A 27,648-nucleotide genomic window follows, 5' to 3' on the forward strand; every position below is an offset into this window, starting at 1 on the left:
TGGCTAACACGGTGAAACCCCGTCTCTACTAAAAGTACAAAAAAATTAGCCGGGCGTGGTGGCAGGCACCTGTAGTCCTAGCTACTCAGGAGGCTGAGGCAGGAGAATGGCGTGAACCCAGGAGACGGAGCTTGCAGTGAGCGGAGATTGTGCCACTGCACTCCAACCTGGGCGACAGAGCAAGACTCCGTCTCAAAAAAAAAAAAAAAAAAAAAAAAAAAAAAGATTGCTCTTGCATGACCTCCTAGCAGCTACAAGCAATTCGGAAAGATGAATTGTGAAAAAGAAACAAACAGCAACAACAACAACAAAAAAAAGAGCAAAGAAATTTTTTCATCTCTCAGGTTAGAGCGGTTCAGTTCTCTTCACATATTTTCTTTCATTAAAGTGCTTTTAAATTATACACTTCCTAATAATGAAAGCATTCCAGTAAGTTAGAATACAAAATGTTTAATAAATATATATATATAAATATACACACAAAATATTAAATTAAACAAAACGTATCAGGTCAAGAGAAGTGTTTTTGTTGTTAAGAGGCAAAAACAGTATGTGTTTAATCTGGAAGATCTTTTTATGGAAAATTTAAAAATGTGATAGAAACTACCCATAATTCATTTCAGAAGACAAGCAATGTTAACATTTTGTATCTTACTCTCTCTTGCTCTGCATGTGTATGTATGTATATGTGTATTTACATATACACACATATATATGTATATACATATATACACATTTACATGTATATACATATATACACATATACATGTACATTCACATATATACATTATAAGCATATGTATATATATGCATATATACATGCAACAAAGTGTCATGAATACATTTCCACATCTATGAAAAGTTATCTAATTAGTATTTTGTGGCAGAATAATATTCTTCCTCAATAATTAATGTTTTAACAAATGTTTGTAATTACATGGACTTCAGTGAACATCTTCATTTTTAGAATAAGTTCCTAAACATATAATTGGAAGCTCAGAGTGTGGTTCTTTAACAGTTTTGATGTGTATTGCCTAGTCACACCCCAAGAATAAGATATTTACTTTATCTGAACATTTATCAAAAATGAGTATTGTCATAAACTATACCTAATTATATATAAAAGGCAAAATACGTTGTTTCGATGTTGGGATATTCGTTTCTTTGATCTCTGGTGTGATGAATACAGTTTTGCATTTTACTGGCCCTCCATTTCTTGTGAGACATTTTTTTGCCTTTTTTCAGATGTAGAGTCATTGTTTTTTAGATCAGAAGTTATTTTTTAAGATAAATTATCATGTACTGTTACAAAATTTTTTATTTGCCTTTTAAACTCATGGTATGTTATGCCAAAAATCTTTTAATTTTTGTGTAAGCAAACGTATGAAGTCTTTCTTTTATGTGCTTTGCCTTTAGTGTCATGCATAAAATGTCCTCTTTACCTCAATTATATATAGTAGCCCATATTCTCTCCTAGAAGTTCGTGCTTTGTTTTTTAAACTTAAACCTTTAACATATAAGATTAACATGTAAGATTTGGTATTTTAAGTAAAACAGACACTTAATTTTAACATTTTCTTAGATGGTTAACACATTGTCAAAAAAAACCCCACAATAAATATATACCCTATTCGTCACAGTTACTACATGTTAAACTCACCTATATTTAATCTCTCTCTCCCTATATATATGCATATACACACAAGCATACATATGCAAACACATATCTGTAAACATATCTGTGTGTATATTTATGTAGATAGCAACAAATACACATATTTCTGTGTCTGTACTTTCTATTCTTTGCCACTGATCTGTCTGTCTCCTCTGGCAATCATTACTGTTTTAATTAAATATTTTACCTTAAAAATACCTTCTGATTTAGTAAAGCAAGGCTGACCCCTCCCCTCATTATTTCTCCTTTTTTTTTTCTTTTCTGTTCTTATATTCTAAATTTTTTTTGGCTAGCATTTTAAGATGTTTCTTAGTTTTTGTTTTTCATCAACAGGCCCTTTGTCTTTTAAGTAGCCTTAATATTCTATTGTCAAGCATTCTTAGAATAGGTATCTAGTGTACTAAATGGAAATGCTAGCACTCAGTGCTGAGAAGTCCAAATGCCATCGAATCCCTGAAGAAATTATTGTGACCAGCATCAGTGGTGACTCTGAGTACTGACAACTTGAGTACGGAAGGAGCAGGAAGTGAGGCAATGTGAAGGTTCAACTGTGATTTCACATGGCCACACCCCAATTTATTTCTGGAAAGTGCACGTGGCATCTGTTCACATATGTTCCTATCTTTATATTCTCCAGGATATGCCAAATAAAGTAACAACGCCAAAGGCAGTCTGTTTTAGAAAATCAGTTAGAAGAGGGTAAAATACAATCTTATGCACAAAATAGAAACTTAGCTCTTCTGACCCCTGGTATAACGTTGGATAAAACAAGCTAACGTTTTTAAGTGTTTTGAGCAGTTGACTCAGTCTAACTCATTTTGTATGAAGTATTTTCCAGCATGGTGAAGCAGTGAAACTGTGTGCCCTCCTTGCAAACAGGTAAAGGCATAATTTTTGAACAGTTTTTGTTTGTTTGTTTTATGGGGAAAATGAATCTACACCGATTCATTGACAATGTCGTCCAGTAAAGCCTCATGAGTAAAGGTACATAAAAGATTGATCAGCTAAAATGAGACATGAAGCCTGTGGCTGAAGAAAAACATAAAGTCATTGGCACACACGGGGCTTGTACCCAAGACTGTGGCAGTGTTATCACCACATTTTAATCAGTCACAACTGACATCAGCGTGACCCCTGCTATATAGATTATCCAGCCTGGTTGGCATTCCAGTCTTAAAGAGTCAGCTTCTCCCAGCTTCACTGATGTGTGATGGCATTTCACCCACTGCCATTCCAATCCTGTCCCCTAAAGAAGAGCATTCATGAGGTGTTATAAGTAATTGTTCCTTATTCGTCATCAAAGTTCTTTAGTAAAAACCAGGAGTGATCAATAGACATTCACATCTTTGCTTAATTCTATTAAAAAAGCCTGAAAAACTTCTCTGTACACCCTTTAAAAGTCTTTTTGCTTACTCAAGAGCAGAGCATAATCTATTTAATACAATTTTTCACTTATATCCAAAAGGTGGCCTTCACTAATCTGGCTTTCAAGTTGGAAAGAGAAAAGTTAGGTTGATTCCTGATGGATTTTGCTCTAAAATTTAACCCTCGGGCAGTGAAAGCCTCTTTATCCCAACTGAGTAGCTGCTAAATGAGGCCCCTTTATAACCTCTTCAGAATGCACTTTCAAAACAAAAGTTAGACGGCGCTATGATCCATTCTCAAGAAGGATCTGTTTCTGTTCAAAACCAGTCCCGACCTTTCTGTTGAAGAAGAACAAAATAATGTAGAAACAAAAACACAAGTGGCTGCCAAAGGAAGAGAGAGAAAAAAAAAGAGTTCCTGTAAGGGACTGAAACAATAAATCTCCTCTCTGCTGAACTCCCAAAGGGAGTGTGTGTATTTCCTCCCGTTCTTTATCAGAGCCCCCAAAATAAGTAGGAATGGGCAGTGGCTATTCACATTCACTACACCTTTTCCATTTGCTAATAAGGCCCTGCCAGGCTGGGAGGGAATTGTCCCTGCCTGCCTCTGGAGAGAGAAGATATTGACACCATCTACGGGCACAATGGAACTGCTTCAAGTGACCATTCTTTTTCTTCTGACCAGTATTTGCAGCAGTAACAGCACAGGTATTTTTGTCTCTTATTCCTCTGGTGGTACGGATTGGAAATCACTAGTAGGTGACTCAGCCTCAGTTTACTTTCAGGGATCTTCCCCTGACACTTAGATGCAGCAATTCCTTTGATGAGTTGAGTGTTTGGATGTTGACTTGGAGTGCATGGAGAAGGCTTGAGAGAGACGGTATTTGTTTCTACTGAAGGGAAATGTTTGAGGGTACAGCAGCCTGAAAGCATGTTTGATGAAATCACAAAGTACTGGAAATATACAATGGCCTCTTTAGAGTATAAAAATCTGGGAATAGAATGCTGGTTAAAAATGTACTCTCTCTTAAAAATGTATTCTTTTCAGACACAGCTCAGAAATAATAAGATTGGCATGCGTGGGCGAAAGGCTGTAATCGGAGACATTGTATTGCAGATGTTAGCCTGTATTTTTCCCAACTGTTTTTCAGCTCTGATAAATTGAGGAGTTGAGTAAAGCTGCCTAGGGAAGTGAGTCCTAATATTTTGAGGTAGGATGAATAGAGAGAGATTCATTTGATTACAGTCTATAGACTTTTGCTGAAGAAATATGCACATATCTAAACATATACATACATTTTGCATAACATTTCAGGAATTTATAAACATAAAAATCCTACCTATTGACTTCTGGTTGAGAAACTCAGATAAAAAATAGGTTTGTATCTTCATAAGCCTTGAGTATATTAATGGACAATTTCCAGAACGATTTACATTTGACTTTTAACCCCTCCTGAGTGATTGAAAATAAACTGTTAAATTTAATCAATATTTATTAGGTTCCTACCCTGTACTGCAAGGAATATAAAAGCAAGTAAGATGTCCTTGCCCACAGTGGTAGAAGTACTACTGGGAGAAATAAGCATGTGATTTTAATACAAAATAGATTTAGTAAGTGTGAAAATTGAAGAACAAACTACCGTAAAAGAACACAAAACATTCATTTCTAATTTTATTTTGCTCATTCTCAATTTAAAAGGTTACTGCCTACAAAATCCTAATTTACAGTGATGATGTCAGAAGAAAATAAGTACATCCCTCCCTGAACAACATTTTATCAGTCATTTCTATGTAAATATCTATGTAAATTTAGTACAAATTCAAAAACACTTCAAATTCACGCACATTTGCTGATCATGCATCTTGGAGTTTCTGGGGTTAGGTTGCAGCAGGTATCAAGGCCAGAAAATTTAACTTAGAAGAGTTACTAGAATCTGATTTTTTAAAATAAAGAACATTTATGTGGTGCCACAGAAATCATCGCACTAGCTTATAAGTAACTTCAGTCTGCTTGGGGAAGATTGATAGGAATCTCAATGCCATGGAAAATATTGCTCACAATTAGATGTGTGAGATTAGTATAAAGTCTGAAAGTCTGGCTTAGGCTGCTCGCAGCTCCAGGTCTGCAAGCATCGACGAGTACAGTACTTTGCCGGCATTGTTAAACTCTGAATAGATCATTCGTCCTTCCAAAAGTAAAGTGGAATAGCATCAATAGAAGTAGCCTGCAATACCTGGCCTTAAGAAAGACATGAAGGTGAAGGACAACCCAGAGATGTCCTGGCAGGTTTTTCTGTTATGGTCATTTTGGGAAAATACAAACCTCCTCTTGCTCACTGGTAATGAGCTCAACCTGTTAGCAGTGTCTTCTTTCTAATGAACTGTTAACCCCTGTAGGATAATTTCCCAGTTGAGCAGAGACAATAGTTACATAATAACTATCTCCTTCAAGTCAGCCAACAAGTCTACTTGTTAACTGAAGGCCAGTATTTGTAAACAAACAAACAAACCAAACCTACTCCATTTGTCTTAGAGAAGAGGCTATAGCTCAAGAGTATAAATTGACCATTTGAGGGGAGCATGAAAATATTGGAAGATAATTTCCCATCTACATGTATGATTTTGTTGTACCTGGTTCTGCCTGTTTTTTTTTTGCAGATTGGGCACAGGGAATAAAGCATTTCCTAAGCTGACTGAGTACATTTATTTTTCCTTAACGCCTAGTTCCAGACACACATTGATTTCAGAGTTTTACATGTTCCTCAAACTTAGGAATGATTAACATATTTCATCAGCAAAGTTGATTCTTGGGGGCGAGGAGGGAGGCATTTCATCTGCCTTAAATTCACAAGCTGTCAAGCAGATTCATGCTCTTTTGCATAGTAATTTATTCCTAAATAATGATCTTTTAGATAAATTGACTACTTCTGATGTTTTTGTCAGTCTCAGATTTAAATAAATACAATATAGTCTTTTGTGCTGTTTGTGAAAATCAAGGGAATCTTTCTACATCACAGTCAGTGAGTTACTTTTTATTACTTGGTTGGTGGTATAATATTTTTTCAGTCTCCAATTTGGAAAGCTGTTCTATTGAAATATGTATGGAAGATTTCTGAAAGGGAACTGCCATTCTTTCTTAAGGTTTTCTAAATTGTATTTAAAACTGAACAGACCCCTACAGTGGCTTTTAAATCTAGATGTATGGATGAGATTTTGACTTTCAGGACTGAGAGAAGTTAATGAAGAGAGATTCCTCCAAGAAGAAGGAAACAATATGCATTTACTCATCAAGTGCCACTCGCTTTTTGAAATTTACCTTAACTTGGGGAATATTAAAATGTTGTAGGCATTCTCAGACAGGGACAAACACCATTTTCTTTATTGGTATATGAAGAAGGATTTAATTGCTTGGAGAAATTCATTTGTTAGTGATTGAACATTCAATTTCATGAAAAAGAAAGATTAAACACACTATCAGCAGATTCCATGCAAAATATCGTAGGTTTATAGAACTTAATAAAACTTAACCCTCACCGTAGAAGCGGGGGAGAGAGGAAGATGAGGGAAGTTATTATAAATTTGGTTATATTGTAGGCTTTAAGAGGTAAATAAAGAATGACGTAGAAAATTTACAACTAGCCTGGTTTTGGATGTAAGGACATCTGAAACGGCTACATATAAAAGTGGAAATTATTATAAGCTTTGAAGCTTGAAAATCAAGAGGTTCTAGAGGAATGGAATTTATTGAGTAGATACATTGAAACATTGGTATATTCTAGTCTAGAAATATAAAGAGGTCACAATTTGGGAATAGTTAAGTACTGAGAAATAAGGTTGGAAATACAGCCTCAGGAGATACTGAATACCAGGATGAGAAATATTGACTCATATAGTTAATTAGCTTGAGTCTGTAAATGTGTTTGAGTATGGGAATTATGTGATCATGGCTATAAAATGGGAAGATTAATCTGTCAGCAGAATATAGATTAGACTACTGGAGTCGAGAAATAAAAGGAATCTAGGTCAACTGTCATTGCAAGTCTGAGAGCGTGTCAATAAAATGAAAAGAAGGGTCTAGGAAGAGCTTTAAGGAAGTAGAAAGTGTGTGATTTGACATATCATTGACTGGCAGTGAAGGAGAATGTGACTGAAATGCAGAGACAGAGTTTTTTTAATACCAGAAATAGGAAAATGGCTTGGGAGCAGAGATTAGGAAAGATATGATGAGACGGTTTAGTGAGAAAAATGATATTTGGTTTTGGACATGGTGGTTTTGTAATCCTGATATTTATGTAGAGATGTTCAATGGTAAATTAAAAGTGTCTGATGCGTAGTTGGAATGCCCCTGGAGCCGGAGGTGAGGTTGAGAGGTGAATGTTCTTTAGTCCTGAATTCAAATATCTCTTAATCTTGCCCATTGTAACATTGATAACATAAAGAAGCAATTTATCCTTCTTCTGGATGCCCATATATCTAACTCTCCTAAGGCACTTATTTCCAATTCTGTCATAGTTGTTTGTATGAATGTCTTATTTCTCTACAAGATTATAAGCACCTTGAAAGTAAGGGCTATATTTGTTACAGATTGCTCAGCAACAGTTCTGAACACATAATAAGGACACAGTTGTCTGAATGAATGGATAATTGAATGAAATAGTTGCCTTCTTATTATTTTCATATTTTAATTTCTTCCTATGAAAATCACCTAACAGTTTACTATCTTGTCCTTATGGAAAAGTTATGGACAAGTATGAATGAGAGAACATAATATAGAAAAAAGTCGATTATTTTGATTTCAATTATGAAAGTGAGCACCAAATATAAGGGAAAGGGATTCTTATCAAAGGTTAGCCAGCTCTCAAACTATAACCACTGTGGGGAAGAATATCTAACAGAACCAGCTCTACTTATTTTTGGGTATCAAATACTCAATGTAATACATTCCTATAGTTAAAAGTATTCAAGGAGATACCTTATTCTCAACCAACTTCTCAAAAATACAAAATGGCTTTTTTAGAAGTGAAGTTTACAAAAATAGAAGTTGGAAGAAAGTTAAAAAAAATCATACATCTTTATGCATCATTATAGGTAATGTGAGCTGCTTCAGAGTAGATAATTTTGCTAAGTACTTCTGTTGAGCTTAATCCACACCAGTATCTCTTACCTGAAATGGGTAGTCTATTGTAGGAAGACTAAACCAATATAGAACAAATCCAAATGGAAAAGTATTTAGTCTGCAAACCATTTCTTTGCATTCTTTCTTCACTGCTGATTTTTAATAATCCCCACCTAAAAGTAGAAGTGATCATCCTAGAACTCCTACTTTCAAAAGATTTATAACAGTTGTCAGAAACAAATTCTCTGGCAATTTTATCTTGAAGATTGTAGTTATCCAGAAAACTAAGAAAAAAATGAATATTTAAGGGTTTCACAAAGCTTTGAATTTACTAGACAACTGCCCATCCTTTCCTTTTCATTGGTGGAGTTACATTCCAAGGGGCAGCTAAATATTTTAACTAATATTTTAACTAATTCAAGTTACTCACATTCTTTTTTTCTTAGTAATCACTTTCCAACTTCCTTTTTGTCTTTAAGAAAAATATGAGATGCACGTTTCTAAATACTGAACGTCGGAGTAGGAATTTTGTTTTTTTTTTTTTTTTTTTTTGAGACGGTGTTTTGCTCTTGTTGCCCAGGCTGGAGTGCAATGGTGTGATATTGGCTCACTGCAACTTCCACCTCCCAGGTTCAAGAGATTCTCCTGCCTCAGCCTCCCAAATAGCTGGGATTACAGGCACCCGCCACCATGCCTGGCTAAATCTTTTTATTTTTAGTAGAGACAGGGTTTCACTATGCTGGCCAGGCTGGTTGCGAACTCCTGACCTCAGGTGATCCACCTGCCTCGGTCTCCCAAAATGCTGGGATTACAGGCATGAGCCACCATGCCCAGCTCAGAGTAGGAATTTAAGTAACTTCCAATTCCTGTGTACTGAATCCTTTCCGGCTACTGAATTCTTATCTATTATAGGTCTGTTAGGTTAAGCTAATAGTACCTTTTGGCTGATAGAAGAAGCTCTCTCAGTTAGCAAACAAGATCCTTTTTGTACTGTTGCACACCATGGGAAACATTAGTGGTGTCAATTACATCTAGTAAGGGCACTATATGGTTCCCAAATTTGGGGCAACCATAAGAAAAATAGATTTTTAAAACTTGAGGTTTCATATCCTGTAGAATGATATATGTAGAGATAATCATAATTAGTCCCAAAGTAGAAGAAGTCACCGTATGAGCATTAGATTCCTGGTTGTGTCTTTCCCCACATCTTCTCGACCCATGTTTACTCCAGCTATTGCTATGGCAACCAGCTACGCACGGGTGTAACCTGACAGCCACTTGCCTCACTTTAATGCATATATCCTGCTTTCTTTCTGGTGCTATTCTGATATAAAGGTGTGTTTCAGAATCTGGCATTATCAGATGCCTGAACTAGAAGTGCAGGAGCATTAGCATTCTATGAGACAGCTCCTGACAAAAGAGGGAATGGAGCCACTGAATACATAAATGCTTTTCTCTTATATTCCTGCTCCAGTTTCATTGTTTTAGTCCTTTTCTCCTCTTTCTATTTTTTTTTTTTTTATAAACTATCTGAACAGAAGCCCTTGTTTCAGGCTCTGCTATTTAGGAAAACCCAAGATTTATTATTTTTCTTGATGAGAACATTTTAGTTTAGATGGTAGTGTATATCTAAGTAAATATTAGTTTCAGTTTCTCTGACACTCTAATGAATATGTACTACTCTTCTTCCTTTTCATTTCAAAAAAATGAAATATCTTTGATCAATCTTTTGTTAAATAAGCTTAACAATATTCTAAACAGATTCTGTTCTAAGGCAATTATTTGCCTGTTTCCAGTAATGAATTATACTGTGACATTAGTAGTAAAAAATGTTGATGTCATTGATTTTATTCTTTCTGTACTTCTCATCTGAAATGTGAACTGTTTTTTTAAATCGCTTGAATCACTCATACTCTAGCTGAAACCTGTATTAGTTGTGTCAAAGACTAGAGAATGGAGATCACAGTTGGGAACGGTCCAAGTTAACCCAAAGAAGTATTGTCACAACATCTACTATCATCTACCATTTATTGTGCCAGGCACTTTACACACATTACTTCCATCACAAATTTCAAGGCCAGCTTTATCCCATCTTACTGATTAAGAAACAGATGCTTGGAAATAGTATAAAGTTACACAAGGGTGGTGTGGCTTAAAATCAAAGCAAGGACTGTTGCTCTTCAGCTACCTTCTGATGTAGTGACACTTCAGTAAGTTGAGTTTTCTGAAAAAGAATAAGGATGAAGACTTGCCGCTCGGGTAATTTAGAAGTCACTACTGCACCTCACAGCAACTTCAGCCTTCTAAACTGACAACTAAGACTGTAATGCCATAAATGAATTTTTACTTAGCAATAATGTTTTCTTAATATTCTGGATTCAATTAATTCTTAGGGGATGGGTTGGAAGGAGTCGTAGGCATTTGCCTACCAGTCATCGTTATGTTGGTTGAAAAAAACATGTACTTGGCTATAAATGTCAGTGAAGCTAATATGGGACTTGGAGAAGAAGGAAAGAAACAAAGAGGAAATAGCTATCAGTGAATTAATCACTTGGTGTCACATTTATAATTCTTCTGGAGACAAATTGTCTGAGTTCAAGTTCCAGCTCTGCCACTTACTAGCTGTATAAACTTGGACAAGTTACTCAACTTTTGGCTTCCTCAGCTGTAAAATGGAGATGATTGCCTTATGTGATTCTTGCAATATCTCTACAAGGAATTACCTCATAGGGATATTGGAAGAATCACACAAGGTAATATGCAGAAAGCACCCAGAATAGTGTCTGATATGAGATAAATGTTATATAAAGTTTTGCTGAGTTTTGGAACTCATATCCTGCACCGTAGATGAAATATTTTATTTCCAAGTTGATTCCAATCCAGAAGCAGAAAATATTTAAACAATTATAATGTTAATTCTCACAAAGTGAAAAATGAGCATCTGAAAATTTTTCACAATAGAACTGTTGTAAGATGACTGCCAAGTACTATTTTAATCACAATATATGCAGGCACAATTTTATACATTATATGCAAACAGGTGTATTTTCTCAAATACCTTTCAGATTTATGTTATTTACCTTCATTTGTAAACTAATCACTCAAATTAATAAGCAAAATTGCGTTCGTATTTAATTAAAATTCTTTTTAGTCTGAAAATATAGTCAACATCCTCAAATATTGTTACTACTCTCATAAAGAATTGAGTGTTGCTTAATCTGAGAGGTTGAATACGTTAGTGGAAGGAAACAAGGTCTTAATGTGAAAACTTAAGTTTGAGTCTCGCTTCTAAGTATGTTCAAATTGGCCCAGACATTAAATCTTTCTTAATCCCAGTTTCTGAATGTAAAAAATGGGAAGAAAGATACATATTGACGTGGTATTGTTGTTACATGACAATGGGAATATCCATTTTAGATACTGTGCACATTATAAATTACTACTAAAACATTAGCTATTATTGTATAAGTTAACATTAACTCACAGAATCAAGAGAGAAATAGGAAACCATTCCATAAATTTCAGAACTTTCCCTTACTAGTTGGGCCTTTAACTGCCATTGTATCATTTCTATTTTAGCCATAATACCTTTACGTAATTTTTATGGCTGTTCACATCCAAATGGCCATGTGTTGAAATAATGCTTCAGTTATAAAAATCACACACACAAAACATGGAAAACCATTTGTATCACACATTGAATTTATTTTTAACTGAAGTGGGAAAAGAAATACTTTTTTGTGGTATGAACTGTGAAATCGCCCTCCTAGGGTGTTCAGCAAGTGTGAGAACATAAACGTTGAGTTCTTGGGCACTCTCCCCAGGATACAAAGGCTACTCCTACATTAATGAGCTCAAAGCCACTGTGACAACTCTAAACAACCACGAGAATTCCCCAATTATCTCTCTCTGCAAATCCAATTTTTAAAAGTGGGACTCACCTTTTCTAAATGCACAGAGTGAACTCACTTAAAGATTTAAGTAATTGCATTATTGGGATTAGAATAATTAAATGATATGATCAATGAACTTTTTATTTTTTCTCTTTCCTTTTCATTTTTTGACAGCCTCATTTGTTGGGTACAAGTTTTATATCAATTAAAGTTTAAAATTCTTAAGGTATACAAAGGAGAAGAAAAAATCATTTAAACATCTATTATTAGGTTTTGTTACAACTTAACTGTATATAGGAAGCAAGGACAATTTCTGAGTGATTATTTTTGTGTGTGTTTCCCAAGACCTATTTTTGGGCACATAGGTGATATTTAGTAGCTAGCCCTTGCTTTAATTTGGAGAATTCTGTTTCTTCAAAAGTCAGCAGAGGTGAAAATACCCAAGGCATTCCCAGATTTGTTTTCAGTTACTTGAGGGCAATATTTATTTTTATCCCTGGCCTCTGTAGAGGGGAAGCAGTAAGTGTATTTTGGAATACTCTTTTGGTTGGCTAAACTTATTTGATTTGCTTTATGAAGTTGACCTACCATCTTACTGTTGTATAAATAGCAGAAAATACTTAACTTTGAATTACAGTGACTGTTCAAATCATACCAGAGTGTCGTGAATATCTGAATACAAGTGCCAAGTCATTCCTATTACTTGCTCACATATACAAAAATTAGTGGTCTGTAATTCATCAGGTAATTCTGAACCATTTAGATCAGATTAGTCCCCATCCCCACTAGGACAGACTGTAAAATTATGAAAATTCAATTGTAAAGGCACTTTGATTACATAGTTTGCCTTTGCAACTCTGAAGTCTTAATTCAGTATGTTGAGTAATGAACTTTATCCTAATCTTGTGCAGAATTCAGTTGTTCCTAGATCAGTAGATAATCCAAACGCCCTTTGTGCAATTGACATGAGATAAACCACCTTGTTCTTTGTTAAATACAGAATCCTTTCCCCATAATACATATGCTATTCATTAGAATATTACATAAAAGAAAGGGCACTTTCACTAAAAAAAAAAAGAATATATTTGGCAATATAACAACCTTCTTATATTTTTCCCATTGAGCCCTGACTGGTGTGACAAGCCAGCATACTGTAGTGGTGAAGAGTACACCGAACCTTTGAGCCAAGAGCACTTGGGTTAGTTACCAGGGGCCACATGCTTGCTGTGTGACTGAGGCAGGCAAAATTTGTAACCTCTCAAGGCTTTAATTTTCGTGTCTATAAAATGAGTGTGGTTTAATCAAGTGATATGAAAGCTTTCTTCCAGATCTACAGTTCTATAATCTTTGTGTAACAAACAATTCTTATGCATTTTGCCTGAAGTTATCTTGCTTCATCTTCATCCTGTTATCACTAGGTATGCTCCTTCTGAAGCAAGATGTTTTATTCTATTCCCTAATGCTTACTTCCTTTAGAGATTTTTCAGTTAGGGATGTTAGAAAGCATCCACTTTGCATGTAAAAGGCCAATTCTCTGTCATGAGAGTTATTTCTCATAGTACACATCAACAAAAAACGTGTTTTTCATTTTTCCATGTGGTCTCATTTTTATGCAAATAGGAGATGTTTGTTAGGAGTTGGGCTGGAAAAAAGACTTGGAGAGAGGGTGGGGACAGAAACCAACATCCGGAAAAAAGATTGAGAATAAAAATGAGGTTAAAAGAGATTGAGGAAATGACAGAGGCTGGGAGAAAGAAAGCTGTCTAAGACAGCTCGGAAGCTGGGAAGAGGAGATGTGGAAACTCATTAATTGATCTAAGGATTTGGGAAGAGTATTCTGCACAGGCCCTCTAGCCACTCTTACAAGGCCAGTACCCAGTGGAGTTCTTCCTTCTTGCCATTAAAGCCCTTGCCAATCCTTCTTCCCTCCATCCACTCAATGTGCAGTGTGCTCTTTTCACTGTCCCATACCCACAAGGTAAGCAAAGGTGTTTACCTTTCAAGGAAAGTGTGAGTGTCTAGGGCTTTCAGGGAAAATATTGGTATAAATTTAATCTAAATTATTATTATTATTTTTTGCTTGTACTAGTTTAAGATAAATTTGGCCAAGGACAGATTTGGTTAATACAAATATTAGTTGAAGTGCTGAAATCTCACTAGGCATACAGGCTTAAATTCCAGCTTCGTTTGACAATCTCCTCGCAAAGAGGTGCCCTTCATTTCCTAATCATTATAAAATCATATCAAATGCTTTCACTTCTACTAGTAAAGTCCCTCATGTTTTCATTAACTTTGAATGATCCTGGGCCTCTATCCTATAGGGTATTCAAGAAATCTAGCCACATTTAATAATAGTTTTATTAGAGAAACAACTATGGTATTCCCTTCAAAGTTTCAAGTGGGATCAAGATGCATTAGATAATCCAAACACAAATATTTCTCATTCCCAGGGAACTGTTAACTGTAAGAAGGGTTTAAGAATATATAGAGGATTAAATTACTAGCATTTGTGAACATGAAAAAAATGCAGAAGCTATGATATTATGAATCTAGGCTAGAAGAGTAGTCACACTTCTAGTATCAAAAAACAACAACTGAAATTTGTCAACTGGTTCATCAGCTTGCCATTACTTAATGAATTAGAATAACTTACAAGAAGAATTTAGCAGTCTATCTTCCAGAATTTAGAAGCTAGCAACCCTTGACCTCTAACTTGAATATGTGTGTTGTTTGGCCACACTAAACATGTAACATACCAGGTGTGTTTTATGACTGTACAAATATTTACAAATATTTTAAAATAAGGAAATTTTGCAAAACAACAATAACAACAATAAAAGAAATAAATTTGTATTTTCAGGGTTTTTTTTTGACAAATCGGACTTCATATCCCCTCATGATATTATTCAGTTAGATCTGAGTAATAAGTACCCCTTTAAATTGAGAAATGCCCCTTTTTTCTACAAACATATATGCATTTAAACCCTACCTTATCCTCTTTTACCTCTCTGCATGACCCATGGGCATTTGGGTTAATCTCATCACCTATTTCATAGTAGCTGTAGGGTTTTGTCTAAGCATCAGGCATACAGGCATATGATTTGCAAAGCTGTCACCACGTTTGTGGTGACTCAATGGATATCGAAAAGATAGGGTTCTGGGGGCCTTTTTCTACAATTAACTAGGCTTGCCAGCTCAGTCTTGGAGTTTTAAAGACACATTCTAGGTGCCAAATCTTTCCATTTTTCATAAAGATGATTGCTTTTATTAAAATGTTACTATAAATGATTAACTTAGCAGTGATTACCACTCTTGTTTCATAGTCTTAGGAAAGCATAAAACTTAGAAATTGATTTAAAAAACATAGAAACCACAAATCATAAAATGTAATTAAAATTCTATTTTATTTTTGTTTCCCACTAACTCTTTAATATTGATTTGATGAATATAAACTTTTCATCTTTGATGAAACTATTGGAAACCTATGGGTCTTTTGCTCACCCTTAAGAAATGGGTAGTTTTGTGGGCAACTAAATTTTCAGAGTGTATCAATTAGAAATTAGAATACATAATCCAAAATTATAATTCAAATTTCTCTCTTGTAGGTCATGCCAGTGTGGAGTAGGATTCTACAAAGTGGGTTTTTTTAGAGGTCTCTATTTTTCTGCTTCCCTGTTTCCTCTCAAGCTCCTTTCTGACCAACTGTACTGAGAGCAGAGTAAGGGAGGAGTGAGAGGATGAATGAAAGACATTACTTGATGTGGCGCCGTAAGCTGTGCTCACAGTCTGGGAGATAGTTAAAGCGCAACTGCTGAATGGTGCACTTTCAAGGGTTCCTCAAAAGTGCACTTTTCAGCCTCTCTTCTCTGTAGTTCCTTGCCTCATGTGGATGGATCCCTATTCTGGTAGTTCACTGGTTACCCCTTCCAAAGCACTGGTCATCCTTGTTAGCCAAGAGCTTCCTCATATTCCCAGTTCTCCAGGCAGAGCTAAGGAATGGAATGCAGGATAACCCTAAGCCCACACTCTCATTCTCTCTCCCTTTTATTTGGCCCACAGGAAACAGTCCATTACCTCTTTTCCCTGGCAACATCCAGCAGTGCAGGTTTTGTAGGGTCCAGCCCCACAGGGTCGGTGAGTTTTTTTCCCCGTGTGCGGAGACAAGAGATTGTAGAAATAAAGACACAAGACAAAGAGATAAAAGATAGCTGGGCCCAGGGGACCACTACCACCAAGACGTGGAGACTGGTAGTGGCCCCGAATGCTAGGCTGCGCTGATATTTATTGGATACAAGACAAAGGGGCAGGATAAGGAGTGTGAGCCATCTCCAATGATAGGTAAGGTCACGTGGGTCACGTGTCCACTGGACAGGGGGCCCTTCCCTGCCTGGCAGCTGAGGCAGAGAGAGACAGAGAGAGAGAGAGACAGCTTATGCCATTATTTCTGCATATCAGAGACTTTCAATACTTTCGCTAATTTTGCTACTGCTATCTAAAAGGCAGAGCCAGTTGTACAGGATGGAACGTGAAAGCAGACTAGGAGTGTGACCACTGAAGCACAGCATCACAGGGAGATGGTTAGGCCTCTGGATAACTGCAGGCAGGCCTGACAACAGTCAGGCCCTCCACAAAAGGTGTAGGAGTAGAGTCTTCTCCAAACTCCCCCGGGGAAAGGGAGATTCCCTTTCCCAGTCTGCTAAGTAGCGGGTGTTTTTCCTTGGCACTGACTCTACCACTAGACCACGGTCCGCTTGGCAAAGGGCATCTTCCCAGTCGCTGGCATTACCGCTAGACCAAGGAGTCCTCTGGTGGCCCTGTCTGGGCTTAACAGAAGGCTCCCACTCTTGTCTTCTGGTCACTTCTCACTATGTACCTTCAGCTCCTATCTCTGTATGGCCTGGTTTTCCCTAGGTTATGATTACAGAGTGAGGATTATTACAATATTGGAATAAAGAGTAATTGCTACAAACTAATGATTAATGATATTCATATATAATCATGTCTATGATCTAGATCTAGTATAACTCTTGTTGTTTTATATATTTTATTATACTGGAACAGCTCGTGCCCTCGGTCTCTTGCCTCAGCACCTGATGGCTTGCCGCCCACAAGGCTTATTCTCAACATGGTTAACGACTCTCCCGGTCCTAAATCAAGGCAGTTAGGCAGCTATCAGCTATCTTTAATTCTCTAGATTTCCCAAGAATGATTCAGATCCTAGGCCATTATGCCTTCTGACTATAAGGATCACATATTAAAGTAGGTTTGAATTGAGGGAGCAGACAAGACCTCCTTGGGGATGGAAGAGGTGGGAATGGGATTCAAAGATAATATTCTACAAAGACAACTTCTTCTCAAATAATTCTCTCTCTCTGCACACATACTTTGATTTTTTTTTTACATCATGGAGTAGGTAAAGGGTTTCCAGGGTTTATCGAACAGGTTATAGATATTTTACTTGAAAATCTGCATATGGTTATTTTTCCCATCTTCTTGTAATTTAACATATCTAGATAGCTGGTTAAAACTTTAGTATTCACATATTGTGCTTGATATCTTGCACTAACATTTCCTTTGAAAATAACTAAAGATCTGAATGTGTATTTTCTCTGGGTTTAATATAATTAGATTATAAATCAATATTATAATTAGGAAAATAAAATATCTATATCTTTCCCAGCCTGGACAATATGGCAAAATCCTGTCTCTACAAAAGAATACAAAAGTAAGCCAGGTATGGTAGCGCACACCACCCCAGCTTCCTGAGGTGGTAAGATTGCTTGAGCCCAGGAGGTCAAGGCTGCAATGAGCCATGATCACGCCACTGCACTCCAGCCTGGGTGAAAGAGCAAAACCCTGTCTTAAAACTAAAAAATAAAAAAGTAGATTGGTGAAAATAATTAAAAGAAAAACTAATGAAATGGAAAAGAAATATATAGTGCAAAGAACACCCATGTGTAATGATAAGGTCGGTAAGCCTCTGCTGATACTAATCAAGAGAGCAGAAACAAGTGAATAGAAATGAAAAAGAATACTATTGCAAATTCTGCCAAAATATAAGTATAATAAATAGATATTATGAAAAGGCTTATGCCAATAATTTTGAAAATTTATGTAAAGTAAATAAATTTCTAAAAACTATAGCCTATCAAAACTGACTCAAGCAGAAATACAAAACTTTGGTAGGCCTTAAATTGTAAAAGAAATTGAATCAGCAATTAATAATCTTCTCACACAAAAAAATTCCAGCCCAGTAGGTGTCACATGGAAGTTACACAAAACTTTATTTTATTTAATAAATAAATTCACTTTTATATAAGCTCTTCTAGAGAATAAAAATAGAGGTTTTATTTTCCAACTTAAGTTACAAAGTTAGCTTATTGTTGAAACCAAAACCTGACAAGAATATTATAAGAGAAAAATGGTATAGACCAATCCCATTATGAAAAAAGATTTTTAAAAAGCCAGCAAAATGTTTAAAACGATACTTTTATTATATCGAATTGAGATTATATTATCAATGTGAAGTTGGTTTTACACTAGAAAATCAATTGACGTAATTCATTACATGGAAAAATAAAGAAAAAATATATGATAATCTCATTGAAGCAGAAAAAACACTTCTGCACATTTAATATTTATTGCTGATAAAAATGCTTAGAAAACCAAAACAGTAAGAGGATTTTCCTAATCTAATAGAGCAGCTTCAAAAACTATAGCAATCATCGTGAATAATAGTAAAATATTAGCATTTTGTGAGGATAACAATAAGACAGTCTTGCCCAACAATTCTACTTTTATAAAACTTTGTACAAAATATCTTAGCTAATGCTGTAAAACACAAAAAATGAATATATTAAGAATTGGAAAGAAAAAATCAAAATTGATATTATTTGTAGATGATATAGGACATTGATATAGGAGTTAAAAAGAAATTATTTAGGCAGTTAATAAGCGTAAAAGATTTCTTGGTGGAATTTCCTTTTAATGAAAAGCAGCCCCCAAATCATTTTTTTTCTAGGGCGGCCTGAAAAATCAAGCCACAAGCATAGATATGCAAACTTGCATAGGTAAATGTCTGCAATTGTACCAATAAAAAAGGGATACCTGGAAGCCAGGTATATTCAACATGGAGGTTTTCTCTTCCCTTTTCTTTGTTGCCACACGTGCAGGTAACATGGCCCCAGCCAGGTAAATATCTCATTTGCATAATAAGAAATTAGGGTGGGACAGACAGCCTCTTTGTGAGCTACGTAAATGTCACATCTGGTCCAACCAATCCACTATGTTCTGTATAAATCAGACACCACTTCCTCAAGCCCCTCTGTAAAGCCCACGGCATCTTGCCATTTTGGAACCTCCCTTCCTCTACATGGGGGAGCTTTTCTCTTCTTTCTTTCCCCTATTAAATTTTCTACTTTTAACCCCACTCCTTGTGTGCTGCATCTTCAATTTCCTTAGCACTAGACGACCAACCTCGGGTATTTCCCCAAACAAATGACACCACGTAAACATGATTGTTTAAGTACAGTATTTATGAGAACTTACCAAAAAACAAAAACAAAAACAAAAACAAAAACCACTAGAATTAAAGAGTTTAGCAGGGTCTCTGTATATAAGGTTTATGAAACCAATTGTATTTCTATTGATGCAACAAATAATTAAAAAGAAAATGTAGCAATATGCCATTCACAGAAACATAAAAAAGCACATATAAATAATTATAATAAAAGATGTGCATTATTTGTATGAGAATAATTATAAAACTTTTTTGGAAAGTTAAAGAAAACTTGAAATAAAGAAAACTGGATTGACTGGGCAATCCAGTATGTGGAATATAAGAAGCTTTTTATAATTTTGTATAAAAGTGCACAAAACCAAGAAAACCTTGGTAATTTTTAAAGAAGAAAAACAGGAAAGGATAACATACGCTACCGTTTATAGAGTCCCATAACAAAGATATAGTAATTAAAATAGTCAAATTGGTGCAAGGTAGACAAATCAAGTGGTGGTCACATTGATGCCACATAGATGAATAGAAAAGAATAGAGAGCTCTGAAACTGACTTACAGATATATAGATCTTTGATATAAAACAAAGATGGTACAACAGAGCAGTGAGTAATGATTGATCTTTTCAATAAATGCTGCTGGTACCATCGGGTAGCCAGTGGAAAAAAATAAATTAGACTCCTACATAGCACTACATATGAAAGCTAATTCCAGATGAACCATTGACTTAAATATGGAATGGAAATCTTTAAAACTTAATAAAAAAATAGGAGAATAGCTTTATAACCTTATTTCAGGAAAATGCACAAAAAAGCACTAACCATAAAAGAAAAGACATACATTTCATTGCATTGGAATTAATTATTCTATTTATCAGAAGATGCAGTGGCAAAATTGAAAATACAGCCACAAAATGGGAGAAAAGACTTGCCATGTACATATAACTGACCAAAAAATGACTCATCTTAATATAGAAAAAAAACTACAAATCAGTAAGAAAAATAAAAACAACCCAATCAAAAAATTTGGCAGACTTAAGTACTTTCCTTTTATGCAATAGAAATAAAAATATATTTATAGCAGAACTTTTGAGAATAGCCCAAAATTAGTGACAGCTCAAATGTCTATCAATTGCAAAGTAAATATGTAAATTATGCTTTATTTGTTCAATGTATTGTATATAGCAATGACAATGACTATAGCTATAATCAATAAAATGAAAAAAATTAAAATATACTGAGCAAAACACAATGCTTCAATATGTTGCCATTTACATAAAATTAAAACACTGAAATCTAAACTATATTATATTCACATGTACACATAGACAGTAGTTCTATAAAGAAAGGCTAAGAATGATCACCATAAATCAGATTAGCAGTTACCTCTAGAGTAGTGGAAGAGGGATATAACTGATATGTTTACGGTCCCGAGGAGATTTTACACTGCTGGTAATATTCTATTTTTTAATCTGGGTAATGATTACACCAGGTTTTGGCTAAGATTTATTCATTATGTTTACATTTATATTTTGTTGTATTTTGATCTGTTAGCTTTTAGAGTTATCACAAACATTAGGCAGAAATAAATGAAACTCCAATTTTGAGTTTAAGAATTTTAAATTGAAGCAGGGAATCTATTAAAAGTCTTATTGGGGAGAGATGGTAAGATCCTTCAAGGTCTTAAGAATGATTACTACTTAACAGAGACTGAATGTATTTAATTCAAAAATCTTAAGAAATATCAGGAAAACCATGGAGAGAAATGTCAGCAGCCACTGATGTGTTTTGTGACAATAACAAACTCTTTTTTACAAATAAATCTCTATTATCATTATTCTTTGTATACTATTTGAGGATTTTCCATTTCCCCACATCTCTAGAACAAATCCCCTATGAACAGAAAAGATATATTTTATACTTTTAAGCTTTAATATAGCTATTATCAATTTACTCTCAATGATACTCTACTATTCTGAATTTCAGTTTCTCATTAAACCTTACCTATTTAGGGTTCAAAGCCTCACTTGTAAGGCTTGCTTAGGCCTGTCATTTTGTAGGGAGATAGCTTTCTGTAAGATGTGACTGCCTCAGATTATTTTAGCAGTTAAAGGTATTCACCATCTTTAGTTAGTTACACACTAATTGATTTATCTGTCGTGCCACTAGATTGAAAACTGACCCCAAGGATTTGTGGCTAACTGCACACTTGAAAATCTGTGTTCTGCATGGGGTCCTTGTCGCAAGGCTAGGACAAAAGGTTTGTCACAAGGCTGTCTTCTGAAGTCCAAACTGAAGCTTGCTTACAATGCTTGTTGGTGCTTAAGACAGATTATTATTAGTTGGAGAAATGTTTAAATTCTTCTGAAGACTTTAATTCACTTAAATTTGATTTTCCTCAAATCCCATCCAATTCAGGGCGGAAAAGGTAATTAAAAAATTTAAACAACTTAAAAACTAATCAACCAATTATTAAAGCATTTATGAGCAAAGCCATGAAGTTTGTTCTTTGAAGAATCATTTCAATATGGTAACACATCTGACATTAGAATGTAATACTAATAGTGCCATATTTGTGTATTTAATTGAAAGTTTACAAAATGCTTTTACATACGTTAGTTCTACAAAACCCTTCAAAGCAGTCAAAGTGGTAAATGTTAACTATTTTCAATTAATAATACAGTTTTGAATACTTAAGGGAGTTTACTTAACAAAATATATAAACGGGATTAAATGCTAAAGGATCCCTAGAATGATGACCGCATTCACTACATTAGTAAATGGAATAATCACATTTGTAAATTAAACTTAAAATCTTACAAGATAGATTTTTTTTATTCTGTAACTTAAAAAAATGGAACGTTAACTTCTAAAGCCTAATTAACCACTGAAAAAAATCTTTTCTGCAAACAAAATGTACACTTGAGGATATTTTTTAAAGAATACATTTAATAGCTCTAAGAACATACCTGCAAAGCATACTAAATAGTAGTATAATGAATATAAGATATATAAGTAAATTATTTGAATTGATAAGGAAAATAAATAAATAATGTTTATATCATCACCTAGCACAGCCCTAGTACATATAGGCATTCTGTAATTATCTGTGTTAAATGAATGAAAAAGATTAATTAAATGTTTAAATGTAGAGTTTAATAATTGTTATGCATAGGCCGGGCACGGTGGCTCACACGTGTACTCCCAGCACTTTGGGAGGCCGAGGTGGGTGGCTCACCTGAGGTCAGGAGTTCAAGACCAGCCTGGCCAGCTGGGCATGGTGGTGGGCGCCTGTAATCCCAGCTACTCAAGAGGCTGAGGCAGGAGAATCGCTTGAACCCAGGAGGTGGAGGTTGCAGTGAGCTGAGATTGCGCCACTGCACTCCTGGGTGTCAGAGCGAGACTCTGTCTAAAAAAAAAAGTGATACACTGTAATTATGGAAAGTATCATGTTACTTTCATGACAGAGATATTTTACTAATTTATTTAGCTTATAATTATAATGTACATTCCTTGATATGTCTCCATGAGAGATATTTTGTTCATGAACTGGATTTGCCTATTTATTTTCTCCTAATATTAGGAAAATAAATACTTTTTTTCATCTAGCGAAACAGAAATTTTAGGCTGAAATTCTTTTTACTTTCATTTACAGATTGGAAAATTAAGATAGGCAAATGATACAGATGTGTAAATTTGGTTGGAATTAAATTTCATTTCAGACATTGTTTCTTCAGATTAAATAGTAAATCATTCCAACTCCTTTCCTTCTCCTCTTGGAATCCAATTTACATCTTTACTCACATTAGTTTCTCTTCTTTGACAACTTTGCTCTTGTTCAAAATTCACAAATAAAAACTGAATTCATGCTGTAATAAGAATCCAACCACTATTGAAAAAAGCAACAATAGTTATCTCTTAATACTTAAATATCGTGATCTCATCACTCTAGTACCATTTGAAAATAAGATTTTAAAATAAAATATCATATTAATGACTCATTTCCTACTTAGGGTTCCTTTGGTTTTACATCTTTCCTGATGCATTTACTCCTATACTATTTTACTAAATTTTTATGTATCTTTTTTGCTCTTTTTTTACTTTATATTTTTTGTTCTGAACTTTATCCTATAAATGAGCAATAATTTCTCAAATTATTTTTATGTTGTCATTTTCCTTAGTATTATCCAAGATCTTAAAAATGAAGTTCAACTTGCTCTTCTTTAAAAACTTGATTTGGGCCTGGCGCGGTGGCTCACGCCAGTAATCCCAGCACTTTGGGAGGCAGAGGCAGGCGGATCATGAGGTCAGGAGATCGAGACCATCCTGGCTAACACAGTGAAACCCGGCTTTACTAAAAATACAAAAAAATTTGCCAGGTGTGATGGTGGGCGCCTGTAGTCCCAACTACTCAGGAGGCTGAGGCAGGAGAATGGCATGCACCTGGGAGGCGGAGCTTGCAGTGAGCCGAGATTGGGCCACTGCACTCCAGCCTGGTCAACAGAGTGAGACTCCGTCTCAAAAAAAAAAAAAAAACCTGATTTGAATTACTTTTTAAACTGTAAAGTTCATATTCCTTCGCAATGCTGTACTAAATCTTCTTTAGATTGACTTTGCTACTTACTGGCTCGTAGGTTAATCTAGTTTTGTTTTGTTTTTTAATAATAACAAGAGACAAAAATCCTGAGTTCTAGTTTGATTGCACTGTGGTCTGAGAGACAGTTTGTTATAATTTCTGTTCTTTTACATTTGCTGAGGAGAGCTTTACTTTCAACTATGTGGTCAATTTTGGAATAGGTGTGGTGTGGTGCTGAAAAGAATGTATAGAATGTATATTCTGTTGATTTGGGGTGGAGAGTTCTGTAGATGTCTATTAGGTCCACTTTGTGCAGAGCTGAGTTCAATTCCTGGATATCCTTGTTAACTTTCTGTCTCGTTGATCTGTCTAATGTTGACAGTGGGGTGTTAAAATCTCCCATTATTATTGTGTGGGAGTTTAAGTCCCTTTGTAGGTCACTCAGGACTTGCTTTATGAATCTGGGTGCTCCTGTGTTGGGTGCATATATATTCAGGATAGTTAGCTCTTGTTGAATTGATCCCTTTAGCATTATGTAATGGCCTTCTTTGTCTCTTTTGATCTTTGTTGGTTTAAAGTCTATTTTATCAGAGACTAGGATTGCAACCCCTGCCTTTTTTTGTTTTCCATTTGCTTGATAGATCTTCCTCCATCCCTTTATTTTGAGTCTATGTGTGTCTCTGCACGTGAGATGGGTTTCCTGAATACAGCACACTGATGGGTCTTGACTCCTTATCCAGTTTGCCAGTCTGTGTCTTTTAATTGGAGCATTTAGCCCATTTACATTTAAAGTTAATATTGTTATGTTATGTGTGAATTTGATCCTGTCATTATGATGTTAGTCGGTTATTTTGCTCGTTAGTTGATGCAGTTTCTTCCTAGCTTCAATGGTCTTTACAATTTGGCATGTTTTTGCAGGGGCTGGTACCGGTTGTTCCTTTCCATGTTTAGTGCTTCCTTCAGGAGCTCTTGTAGGGCAGGCCTGGTGGTGACAAAATCACTCAGCATTTGCTTGTCTGTAAAGTATTTTATTTCTCCTTCACTTATGAAGCTTAGTTTGGCTGGATATGAAATTCTGGGTTGAAAATTCTTTTCTTTAAGAATGTTGAATATTGGCCCCCACTCTCTTCTGGCTTGTAGAGTTTCTGCTGAGAGATCAGCTGTTAGTCTGATGGGCTTTCCTTTGTGGGTAACCCGGCCTTTCTCTCTGGCTGCCCTTAACATTTTTTCCTTCATTTCAACTTTGGTGAATCTGACAATTATGTGTCTTGGAGTTGCTCTTCTCGAGGAGTATCTTTGTGGCGTTCTCTGTATTTCCTGAATCTGAATGTTGGCCTGCCTTGCTAGATTGGGGAAGTTCTCCTGGATAATATCTTGCAGAGTGTTTTCCAACTTGGTCCCATTCTCCCCGTCATTTTCAGGTACACCAATCAGATGTAGGTTTGGTCTTTTCACATAGTCCCAAATTTCTTGGAGGCTTTGTTCGTTTCTTTTTATTCTTTTTTCTCTAAACTTCCCTTCTCACTTCATTTCATTCATTTCATCTTCCATCACTGATACCCTTTCTTCCAGTTGATTGCATCAGCTACCAAGGCTTCTGCAATCTTTGCGTGGTTCTTGATACTTGGCTTTCAGCTCCATCAGCTCCTTTAAGCCCTTCTCTCCATTGGTTATTCTAGTTATCCATTCGTCTAATTTTTTTTCAAAGTTTTTAACTTCTTTGCTATTGTTTTGAATTTCCTCCCGTAGCTCGGAGTAGTTTGATCATCTGAAGCCTTCTTCTCTCAACTTGTCAAAGTCATTCTCCGTCCAGCTTTGTTCCGTTGCTGGTGAGGAACTGCGTTCCTTTGGAGGAGGAGAGGTGCCCTGCTTTTTAGAGTTTCCAGTTTTTCTGCTCTGTTTTTTCCCCATCTTTGTGGTTTTATCTACTTTTTGTCTTTGATGATGGTGATGTACAGATGGGTTTTTGGTGTGGATGTCCTTTCTGTTTGTTAGTTTTCCTTCTACCAGACAGGACCCTCAGCTCAAGTCTAGCTAGATTATTGCAGGTCTTATACTTCCTTTTTTATATATAATTTTTTCTTTTCATAGGGACTTTAGACATTAAGCGGTTTTTAATCAACTACATGGCCCTTAGTTTCTACCTATATTATCAGTCCCTAAAACAATACTGAACTTTGGGCTTCTCTGACTTTATCTCTTAAAGCATGCTAATACAGTTCTTAAGGCATGCTAATACGAGAAAAAAAAAAAAGGAAAGAGAGAAAATGGAATGGGACTCACTTTCTGTCATATGGAGAGGCTATCATTTGGTGCATTACAAAATCCTTCATGACTGATTTGGAGACATTAAAAAGCTTTATCTAGAGCAATATTTCCAGTTTGTGTAATAGGGTACAACTTCTGGTACTTAAGATAATTTTATCCATAAATGCTCATAGAATTAAATAACATTGACTCAAATCTCTAATCTGCTTCTGGTTTTTAATTTAGAACATACATGTTTGGTGCTTTCATGTTTTTAACCGTGCCCTAAAACTCACTAGTTCACTCTTTAACATCAAGAGAGCAAGGTTCAAGCATGAAACCATCATAGTTAATGATACCTGTCTAGAGCTGAATTACTTTTTTCACAGTATTTGTTTTTGTAATTATTTCTATTACCACTTTTGTGGTAGTATTATAACATTTCTTTTGGAACATTGAATTGAATTATTTAAAGGGAGGTAATTTTAAGAAAAAGAGTAAGAAAATAATAAAGAATATGAAAAAACTCGTAAAGGTGTTAAGAAAGTGAATGAAGTTTTGGACACACATTTCTGGAGATTAAACCACAGGCAGCTGCTACAGCCAAATTTGGCATTTCCTTTCACCAGTATTTTTTTCTCCCTAGAAGGCTGCTAAAATCAACAAGAGTTTTTAGGACATTTTGATAGTTGGTAAATGACTCTTCTGAACTTATCAAATATATTTTACTTCAACCTTTATCACCCAGGAGGATATGAAGAGTAGTATTTTCAAATGTTACAGAGTCTCAGTAGAGAGAAGAAAAATGCCAAGAACATGGGCAATGTTCTATGATTATTCCCAGATTTTAAAGTGACCCTCTATCTGAAAAAGAAAAATCATAAATCCATATTTATTCAGCATTGAACACTACTGAGGTCATAAAAGAGCAAAGGTGTGTTTAGAAATAATAATTATATGTAAAAAAATTGCAAACAAATTTAAGCCAAGAAATTTTATTGCAATATGAAGTTTCAACAGTAAATCATATAATCAATATAAATTCAACACAGTTTTTTTACTCTTCTACTTTTAGCAGATGGTAATTCTATTTAAAATGATAGAGTAATCCTAATATTTTGATGATCTGGCTATTCAAGAATAAATTTACTTATATTTAGCATTTACTAAACATTTATCAAGGGCCTAAAATCAAGTACTGCATTAGTAGCTAAAGATACACAGATAAATGTTAATGCTATATATTAAAGTTATTTGAAAACTGATT

The 27,648-nt window shown here is 35.2% G+C and overlaps 1 protein-coding gene across 2 annotated transcripts in view; it reads left to right on the forward strand.

Annotated features, from left to right (window-relative positions):
- The first annotated feature begins 3,507 nt into the window (after positions 1-3,507).
- The window catches only part of EMCN (endomucin), a 128,841-nt gene continuing 104,700 nt past the window's right edge, over positions 3,508-27,648 (forward strand). For both annotated transcript variants that reach the window (XM_032178492.2, XM_032178573.2), the window contains exon 1: positions 3,508-3,747. In XM_032178492.2, coding sequence (XP_032034383.1) covers positions 3,684-3,747 — 64 coding nt within the window. In that variant the 5' untranslated portion in view covers positions 3,508-3,683. The remainder of the gene's footprint in view (positions 3,748-27,648) is intronic.

This window comes from Hylobates moloch, unplaced genomic scaffold (assembly GCF_009828535.3).
Source record: "Hylobates moloch isolate HMO894 unplaced genomic scaffold, HMol_V3 SCAFFOLD_2, whole genome shotgun sequence".
Classification (NCBI taxonomy): domain Eukaryota; kingdom Metazoa; phylum Chordata; class Mammalia; order Primates; family Hylobatidae; genus Hylobates; species Hylobates moloch.